The sequence below is a fragment of the Gekko japonicus genome, unplaced genomic scaffold, assembly GCF_001447785.1.
Source record: "Gekko japonicus isolate JY-2015 unplaced genomic scaffold, Gekko_japonicus_V1.1 scaffold4568, whole genome shotgun sequence".
NCBI classification, from domain to species: domain Eukaryota; kingdom Metazoa; phylum Chordata; class Lepidosauria; order Squamata; family Gekkonidae; genus Gekko; species Gekko japonicus.
This window is the reverse complement of record NW_015164338.1, coordinates 43,439-53,905: the sequence shown is the minus strand read 5'-3', so window position 1 is coordinate 53,905 and position 10,467 is coordinate 43,439. Positions and strand designations below refer to the sequence as shown.

Below are 10,467 nucleotides of genomic sequence, written 5' to 3'. Positions count from 1 at the left end.
AGTGGCCCAGATAAAGATGGCAGGGCTGCTAACAGAAGCCAGTGAAAAATTGGTTATTTTTGCTTAGTAATAAAATAGTTATGTCCCAGCTTGATTTTTAAAGATCTTTCTCTACTTGGTCAAGAAATGATATATTTGGCTTCTTCAGTCTTAGAAGGATCATCTACAGTTAATCATTGTTCCAGTGCAAGTGGGGGATTTGTGGGAAACAAATGAATTTGTTGCCTTATCCTAAAGTTCACAGCTTTATAGGGAACCTCAGCTGATTTCTAAGAATCAAAGTGCAAGGTGCAAGAATCAAGATGGGGAAAGCTACATGCTTTGATGAAAGGCCTTTCTCCCAGATGCCTGATGGGCAGGGGCTGGTCAAGATTATTTGGAGATTAAAAAATGAAAATATTAAGAATGTTTAAGCATATAAAAAAGTTCTGCAGTCTACATTTGTACAGAGGCACTTTGAGAAGTAGGGCCAAAGATGTCCCCAAGGATTGCTAGCCTGTACTAATTAGGTGGTCATCTTCTGCAGTGCAGGATGGACTTAGTTCAGGTTGCGGGAGTCACATTTTTTAAATGCTCCCCCATGTAAAATGAGCACATCAGGATAACAGTTTATAGCATACCCCTCTTCATTTGCTAATTAGTGTACTGGTGTTAGGTGTGTGCACGGGGGGGGGGGGAATCGGTATTTTCCGGGTTCAGGTAAACTAAACCCAAAAAATACTGGTAAACACCAATATTCCCAAAGCCCAGTATTGGTATTATACTGGGATTTGGGAAATACTCTGCATTGCCAAAAATATTTGGCTGACCATTAGAGCTGTGTCAGCTTCACCCCCCCTCCACTTCCAAGTGGAAGGGGAACGAAACTGACTTGTTCTCCCTCCGCAGCGAAGCAAAGAAAGCTCAGGGCGGCATCTTAAAATGCCTCCCCTTCGCTTACCCAGCTGGCCTGCCAGAGCGGGCTGGCTGGAGAAGTTAAGAGAGAAGGGGTTTAAGGTTTGTTCCCCTTCTCTGGAGTCATGCTGCAGTGGCGACACAATCTCTCATTGTACCCTATGGCCCCTTAGGGTACAATGGAGAGATCGTGCCACTGCAGCACGACTCCAGAGAAGGGGGAGGCCTGGCTGGAGAACAGGCATTTAAATGCCTCCTCTTCCCTCCCCCAGGCATGCTACTGCTGCCTTCCCTTCCCCAGCCGCCCTGCCAGGGCAGGCTGGCTAGGGAAGGTAATGGGTGGTAGAGCCGGTCAGTTTCACTCCCCTCTGCTTCCAAGCTGAACTGAGTGAAACTGACCCGCTCTCCCTTGTCTTCACTTCCCAGCCAGCCAGCTCTGACAGGATGACTGGGAGAAGCGAAGACAGATTGGGGAGGCATTTAAAGATGCCTCTCCGATCCGTTTCCCATTCCCCCCCTAATTTGGGGATGGGCACCTAAATAAAAGCTGAATAAGATTGGCTTTTATTCGGGAGCACCTTATCAGTAGCCGAATCAGATTAGAGGATCTGATTTGGCTGAATACATACCCCCAAAATACCAATAAGGTATTTTTAGGTACATATTCCATTTGGCTTTGCCGAATGCAAACCCCTAGTAAGTGTGTACATTGCATCAGGAAGAATTCAAAGGTGATACCCCTACCGGCATTTTGTAGTGGTAGTATACTATCCCCTCAGTATTCTGCATCTGCAGCTCAAGCTGTTCCTGACAATGGAAAGCTGGCATATGAATATGAGTCATTTGTTTGACCAGAAGACCAGAACAGCTATTTCCTTCAAAAGAAACCATTGTCTCCTCAGCACAAGAATTTTAGGGAACTACAAAGATGGTTGGGGGAAAAAACTGAGTAGCTTTGATTAGTGTCCATGTGCAATTATATACACATTTCAACAGACAAGAATAGTACACACCAGATTTAAAAACAACACCTTGCCATTTTCCCTCCCCTATCTCAATGTCTGTTTATCAAACTTAAAATCCATGTAAACATGAATACAATCTGAACTAAAGTTACACATTTAGGATTTTTAAAATTCAACTATTAGCACATTTCTAATGTTTATGCAAGTATACCAAAATAAGCTTCCCACAAACTCATCTACTGGCATAAGTCTTGGGACAGCATGACAAAACTCATATATCATGGGTCGCCCACCCTGATGCAAACATTTGAGCTGTGGTGGAAGGGCACCAACTCAGCTTTTCTAACTGATTTGGCTAGGTAGCATCCCAGACTAATACAAGACATCCTTTGCCAAGCTGTTTGGAAGATTCCCCAGCAGAACAGCCTGACTGCGTTACTACCTTTCAGCTCATTTGTTTATTCAGTATTAGTTTACATATTTCATGGATATTCCTCATTTTCACCTAGGAATTAATTCCATCTCTACATGGATTATAAAAACAAGAAATACCAAAGGTGATTTACTCTGGCAATGCTGTAGTACAGCTCCTTCTACTGATGATTTCCAGGCATCACAGTTAGTAGTTAAGGTAAAGATCTGCTTCATTCCAAGGGCCACCCCATACATATTTTGTGCAGACTGCTCTGATGAAGAGATGTGTGAAATGCAAACACATACATGTGATTCTAGTTTTGATACATCCCTCCCTTCACATATTCCTCATTTAAAAATTCCAAACTGCCTAGATCAGGGGTGTCGAACTCATTTGCAATGAGGGCCAGATCTGACATAAATTAGACCTTCAGCATCAACAATTCTATATCACCAAAGGGGGAGGCCCAAATGATGGCTTTTAACCAAACAACGGCTTACATCTAATACACACAGAAAATAAGATTGAGAAAATTCTAGAGCCACCCTACCATTATTACACTAACCAGTAACACCTCTAGCATTTCTGTTGCATCATTCATATGGAATATTTGTCTCCGCAGGCTAGAAGAGTTGAAGAATTGGAGTGCCATGCAGAAAGGGTTAATTCTGCTCCCAGAATCACATCAGGAACACTATGTAAACACACATTAGCTTGACCCTTCTGAAATTATACCTATAACATCCACACAAATTTGCAATATAGAATCTCGTTTTCAGATTTTTTAAACTCACAAATTACTTCCCCAAAACAAAGACTTTGTTAGAAATAATTTTAAATCATTTTGTTGGAAATAATTTTAAATCAGGGAACTTTCACTCTGTGGAAGAAGGAAGTAGCCACTAACACTTATGAACTCTGGCACCCCCAACTGCTTTCTTTTTTTAAAATCTTTTTATTGAGTTTAATAGAACGAGAGATAATACAAAACATAGTCAACACATTTAGATCCAACATTTACATGTCCAAGGCAGAGCATATCATCATAACCTTGAGAAAACTCAACTGCTTCAATTGGCCAGGTTCTAATATCAATGTAGGTTAACATATTAGGTATTTAATTCAGGATAATATATTCCCCTGCTTGTGTTTTTCTAGGAAAACAGACCATTTTTCTAGAGGGCTCAATAGTTCTTGCTCGCATCGTGTTGAATCAAAATATACAGTGCTTTTTTCTAGTAGAAAGTAATCCCAACTGCTTTATTTGAAGAATCAAAGGTACCAATTAGCAGTAGAAGAGGAAATCTACTCCACTGGCTTCAGGCACCAACAGGAAGATAGTAATCCAACAAAATAAGATATGACCTTCAGACTTAAAGACTCCAAGTTAATGGAGGGGGATGCAAGATTAAAAAAAAAAACACCCGAAATGAACACAGCAGGAAAATCTTCAAGCCTGATGCAAACGTGTCAGTGATCTCTTAACCAGTTAAAAGAATCTAGAACAGGGCTCTGAGTAATCAAAGATAGTAGATTTTAAATCCTGGCATGACCTACCTAGCTACAAAAGTTTATTTGTAAAAACATACTAATTAAATGTCAGGTTTAGGGAAATGCACCTCAGTCACACCAAAAGCGAGCTAGGGTGCAGAGATGGCATGATCAAACACATAGCCAATTCTGGGTTAATCTGCAGGGAAATGTAAAATAAGACACTTATTACATTTAAGAATTTAAATCATTTTTATTGCTTTACCTGCCATTAGGACAATCTATAACAAAAAGAATATATTAGCACATACAGTAAGTCAGACTTATAGTCAGGTAACAATACAAAAATGGTCCTCTGGTTGACTATATCACTCTAGGGCAGTAGATTTTAAAATTTGCTAAGGTGGCCTAGCAAGAAAGATTACCTCTAAAGCCCTGAATGTTAGCTAAGGCAAACTATACCAACTGTGGATTCAAACATGTTTAAATTGCACACAAAGGTAAAGCTTTAACTGTGATTAATATTTAACTCAGACATAGCTGGTTCATCTTAAAATCTTGTCAGCAAAACTACAAAAGGGAGTAAACAGCAAGCTAAAAAGACGCAGTAGTGAAACTTGATTAGAAAGCCTTATAAAAATGTGCATTTTGTGGCGCTCTAACTTACAGATTTAAAATCTTTTTGGTGCTGCAACAAGGATCAAATCAAGATTCAGAAGTAACAAAGGAAAAAAAATCCCTGGATAGATTCAAACTGAATAAAAATTTAGAGGGGAAAAAGCTGAGCATTTGTGGAGTCCTGAGGAGTACAGGTGGAAATCCTCATCTCGCTAAGATCTTTAGGACAAATACAAGGAATTCACAATGTATATTTTACATTTCATCCTTACCTAGAAATGTGAACATATCAATAGCTTCCTATAGTTTCTTAAGGTTCTAATCCTCAAACTTTTAATATGATTAGCAAACATCCTTCCAACAGCCAACAAGTCAGAAAAGTGTATCCCAGGTCCAACTGTCTGGAAAAAAAAGATATGGGGAGGAGTGGGAGTTGGGAGTCATAAGAAAGTTGCATAACTAATGCAAACACTTGCTGTCACTCCCAAATAAAACCCTACTCTAGTTTTAGACAATTTACACTTTATAAGGAAACTCAATCACCTACAGTATCCAACTGTGAAATTCCATAAAGCTAAAGGGCAGCACTGGATGCACACAGAATACTGTAACACAAACCTGGTAAATATTGAAACACATTTCAGACTTGACAACAGAGTTAACTTTTGATAAACAGTTCTTGTTCTATCAGATCAATATGAGAATCATGGGCAAAGCAAAGTAAAATGAAAACTTTGTGTTCAAAATAAATCTGTTTTTTAAAAGGCTGGAAGTTATTAAAACTTCTGCTTGAACAAGAGATCTTCAGTAACAACATGAAGTTCGATAGGAAACTGATCTTCTGCTTTCTGTCTTTCACATGAAACAAAGGCTTGTCATCTTCCTTACTGAGATGGTGTATTTTATGCTGCATTGAATGCCAGCTATGAGAAGAGAACCACTTAATTCTCAGGTTCCAGAGAAGCAAAGCTTAGAAGGGATACACAGAAAAGCAAACACAAAGTATAAGCCCTTCAGATTCCTGCTCTACATTCAGCACAGGGGGTGTGCTATTTGGCACTAACTAGGGAGCAGCGCAATTCTTATGCCAGTGTGTACACTGACAGCTATATTCAGGTTTTAACCCACTGGTTAGCTTCTGAGAATCTGAACAGAAAAAAATAGAAGGGGCAAATACAAACATTCACAACTGAGAACAGGCAAAAAAGGTCAGCTGAGGCAAAGATGAGCAACACGACTAGCATTTTTGCCAAAACAAAAGCTTTTACACAAAAAAGTTCTTAACCAAGTCATCTTGAACCAACAGATACAGGAGCAGTGAATTCTCAAACTTCTAACTCTGGTTTTACTAGGAGGTGATCTCAGCAAACCAAACCAAAGATAACCATAACATTTACGCTAGCAGTTCAGCTGAGGGGACAAGCCTCTCTGACTAAGAGAAGTACAGTAGAAAATGACCACGACTTAAGAAATGTAGGATTCAGCAGTTGAGAAATGTATGCCTCTTAATTTTCCACTGTTACATCCGTACTCTATGGCAATAACCTTGGTGTTAGGAGATATCCCCACCAAAAAGGAATGACAGTCACTGCCCATGTTGGACACTATACATTGCACAGGGAGAAACAGTAACAGCAAACATCTCCTTATAACTTTCTGTTTATTTTAAATGGGATTGGGAGCACCAAACTAATGATGTCAAATTTAAAATGGTGCCCTGAAGAGCAAGTGTTTTCCTCCCCCAAACAGACAGGAAGCTGCAATAGCCAGTGGCCATGTGGCTCTGCACAAGAGTAATGAAGCAGTCTGCATTTGTGAAGCATGTATTTGAGAAGGTAGGAGACCTCAGACAGACAGTGAAACAAAACTGTTGTACTGCTGGATGTTCCGTTTGAGAATATCTGAGCATGGACCCAAGACACGCTCAAATCGGGGTCGGTCGAGCTTTACACATTTCAATGGTCCACGAGCAACAACAGTGGCAGCACGAGGACGATTCATCAAGAGAGCTATTTCACCTACAGAACAACAAAATCCACAATGTTTAACATATGTTTCAAACAAGATGAAATCTGGTGCAAAGTAGTTTCAGACCAAGCAATAGAAAAATTGACTGTTTTAAGAGTAAACAAAAACAGGTCTAGTATTAGAAGTTAACTTGAGAGATACTTTTAAGTCAAGATCTAGAGAATCTCATTTCTAATCTCTAAAGTATTTTTTATCCTCTTGTTATTACCTTTTAACAAATATCAATAAAACTGCAGGTTAATAATACACTGCAATATTATTTGCATGTACCAAGCTAAACCTTGTCACTGTGGACAACTCAAAGTTTTAGCCTGCTCAGTACCCTAGTGCTAGTTAATATCAAAGCCTGACAGTTATAGATCATAACCTAATCTGAAATTTTGTTTCAGAGTTCATTCCAATGTTCTTACCCACCCACTGAAATTATGTACACTGATTTCTCACTACAATTTGTGTGTCAAGGGTTGAATAATGTCAGCTTCAGTGTTTCCTGACAGGCCAGTACAACATGCTGCTAATTCATGCACCACTTCAGGAAGGTTAGAAGGGCCATGTGAGCTTATGAGGGCCCTATGAAGTGGGGTAGAGCAAAGCACAGAAGGGACAGCACTTCTAAAATATGTATTATGCAATCTACACTACTACATTTTAACATTGCAAGGAACACTGTAAACTCAGAAGACTCACCAAAATAATCAGAAGGTGCAAGCCTGCCCACTTCAACAAATTCTTCATTCTCTGACCTGCGCTGTAACACAGCGGCTGTACCCTAAATGAATTACAGCATTACTGAGTAAGTTTGCAAAGGGAGGTTAGAGCAATGTAATCAGTTTTCATGACACTTTCACAGACTAACAATCCTACATTAAGCAGCTCGGCCTACATTGTCCCATTAGCTGTAAAAAAGTCTACCCAGAAAGGGACATTATTTTACAGACTACACAATTGTGTTCCAATTAAACACAACATTCATTCATGTATGAACACCTCTGTCAGGTTTGTTTAGCAGGAAATGCATATTGATTTTCTGCTGTATAGGAAGGAATTTGCTAAACAGAAATACAAGCTGGGGGCTTGTGAGCAAATGTGGGGGTGATGGAATCAAACAGGATTTCCCCCTCCTCCTTAGCTTACATTCAGCAGCTCACAACATTCTGTGTTCCTAGAGTACATTCTGTCATCAGGCTGGGTTGGTGGGGTGGGAGGGCTTTGATGAAAGCCCACTTTCTGCATACTTAGGGAGTTTCCTGAGACCTTGTCCAAGACTCCTGGAAGTCCCATGAGACCTTGTCAGACAAGGTTTTGCTGCTTTTGTGAGTGACACAAGTGCTTTGTTATTAGACACAGTGATGAACAACCATTATTTCTGAAAACTTCATAAGGACATTTTAAAAAAGAATTCATACTGGTACTGGATGGATTTTAAAGTTACAAATCCAAAGAATAAAAGAAACCCAAGACAAATATAATTTAACATGCAACACAGTTTTGTTACTTCTACTCACCTCTAGTATAATGAAGAATTCATCTCCTGGCTCTCCTTGCACCACAATCTTCTGGCCATCCTCAAACTGTACCGGTTCTAAAGCATCAGCTACTGTGAGACGCTCCCATTTATCAAGGGATTCTAGATATTAAAAAAGATTCAACTCTTCAGCTTTACCTGTAGTATTACAGGTTTATAATGTTGGTGTCACACTTGGAGATATGCAACTCTAGCCCAATCCTCCACTGACAGCAATCTATTCTACTACGACCACTGACAGGAAAACTTTAAACATCCTTTCACTTTAAATCAACTGACTGTTCAAACACACTATCCTGTGGTAGGTTAACAAAGCTCAAACAGTGAGCAGGTTTAGGGTTCTTCATAGCACATTATGGGTAACTGTTTTTCAGGTAGTAGGTAAAAAGCTGCAGTCTGAGTATTTTCAACACTTTTCAGGCAAAACCAACAGGTGGATTCTCCCATCTTCACTTTCAGCACTATGAAAAATGCTCAGACACAAACCTACACCAGTGGTTTGGTAGAACTTTTTATTTATACACATATGTTAGGTCCAGGGCCGGCTCGCCCACTAGGCGAACTAGGCGCTCGCCTAGGGCGCTGGCCCTCAGGGGCGCCAAACTGCGGGGGGGGGCGCCAAAGGGATGCGTCGCTTGGCGGGCCACCAGAGAGCCCAGCCTTGCCTTCCCTGGCCAGCCGGCTGGCGGGGGCGATGCAGCCGTGCGCCCCGGCCGGAGCAGGCCCCTTTCGGCCCGCCGGGGTGAAGTTCGCCCGCCTGAAGTTGCTGCGGGGCGGAGGAAGAGAGCCGCTCCGAGGCGCCCTCCTCCCATGACAGTCCCATCTGCCGGACCCGGCAGGCAGGCAGGGCAGAGGGGCGCCCCCCCGCCTGCCCGCCTTCTCTTCTCTACCCTCCGGGATGGGGCAGTGCCGCAGCGCTTCTCCCTCCTCCCTCCGCTCCGCTCCCCTCCCCCCTTCCCGCGGCGCGGTGGCCGGAGCCCGAAGATGGCGCCGGGCGGGGAGCAGTCCTTCCACTTCAGCGGGGACAGGACGGGGGAGAAGGGAGTTACTCCAGCGGCCTGTCCCCCTCAGAGGCCGTGGGCGCCGCCCCCACCCTTCGCCAGCCCCTCGCTCCCTGTCCGGCTGCCGGGGAAAGTGAAGACGCTTCCTGGTCCCCAGCAGCAGAGCTGGGAAGTGTCCCCCCCAAGCTTCAGGGGCAACTGGGGAGGGGGCAGCAGAGTTCCGGGTGGGGCAGCTGGGTCGGACTGGCAGCAGGGCGAAGCTGGAGGGGGGGGCTACCAGTGTTCCCCTTAGAGGAAGCTGCGCGAGTGTGAGGCAGTTTCTCTGTCCCTCTTTCTCTTTCTCAAGGGGGGGGAGGAAAGAGGAAGCTCCGAGCAGAAAGTGGGAGGCAAGGGCAACCGCCGACAGCATCAGCGGCCCAAACAGCCTAGCTCCACCCTCTGGGAGAATTGGTCGCATCCAGCGGCTTCTGGAGAGGGCCCGCCGGTTTCTTCAGGGTCTTAAAGCCTGTGGCGTTTCTCCTGGTGATGCTCTTGCGGTTGTGGCACAGAGACCAGGAGGCAACGGCACACCATTTCCAAAAGGAACCACAATCCACTCCCCATCCCTTAACTGAGACGTCACAAGGACTCCAAGAGGAAATTGGCTGTGTCCTTCAGAGAAATGAAGGCATTTTAGGAGGATGGAAGGCCAGAAGATCACCCTCATCCTACCTGGAGTCTCTAACGGGCACCCAAATTTTATTAAGAAATATAAAATCAGAAGTAGGCCCCACAGAGTTTCAAGGGGCTTACTGTCAAGTGTGCATGTACAGAATTGCAGATGATGAGAGAGGGAAGCTAGTGCTGGAGTTAGGCTAGTGCTTTCCAGACATCTCACACCAGAGAAAGTTCTTTTTCTGAATGAAAATCAAAGGCATATTTCACTCTTACTTTGCTTATTTTGCTAGAAAACTGTGAGCTAGCTCACACTAACTCAGCTTAGAGGGAACACTGGTGCAGAGTTAGGTTGCCCCTGGCTAATGACTTCAGTACGCATGTGTAGACCTCCTCCTCCTCCTATGCTGTTGAGCTCAGTCGTTAAGATCTTCTTTCCAAGCCCTGCCATCTTTGTCCTCAAGAGAAGAAGTGAAGTGAGTGGTAACCAGAGACAGGAGCTTTTCAGTGGTGGCACCTTGCCTTTGAAATCCCTTCTCCCTTGAGACTAGCCTGACTCCTTCTGTCCTGTCACGCGCTCAGGCCAAAACGCAGGCCAAAAAATTTCACCAACCTTCAGCAACTTCCACCCCATCAGTTTGGTGTGGTGCTTGGGTTTGTTACCCCACTCCTCCACATGCAGCTTCTGGTGTGACCTTGGGTCAGTCACAAGTTCTCTCAGAGCTGTTCTGTCATGAGCAGTTCTCAAAAGAGCTTTCTCAGCCCCACCTACCTCACAGGGTGCCTGCTGTGGGGAGGGGAAGGGAAAGGGATGGTAAGCTGCTCTGAGACTCCTTCGGGTAGTAAAGGTGTGCAAAAAAACCTGGCACCAGGTTT

At 43.3% G+C, this 10,467-nt stretch overlaps 1 protein-coding gene across 2 annotated transcripts in view; it reads right to left on the bottom strand.

Annotated features, from left to right (window-relative positions):
* Positions 1-3,770: 3,770 nt before the first annotated feature.
* The window catches only part of PRKAR1A (protein kinase, cAMP-dependent, regulatory subunit type I alpha), a 33,546-nt gene continuing 26,849 nt past the window's right edge, over positions 3,771-10,467 (bottom strand). For both annotated transcript variants that reach the window (XM_015408858.1, XM_015408859.1), the window contains exons 10-12: positions 7,917-8,038; positions 7,099-7,180; positions 3,771-6,401 (exon numbers count right to left, since the gene is read on the bottom strand). In XM_015408858.1, coding sequence (XP_015264344.1) covers positions 6,229-6,401; positions 7,099-7,180; positions 7,917-8,038 — 377 coding nt within the window. In that variant the 3' untranslated portion in view covers positions 3,771-6,228. The remainder of the gene's footprint in view (positions 6,402-7,098; positions 7,181-7,916; positions 8,039-10,467) is intronic.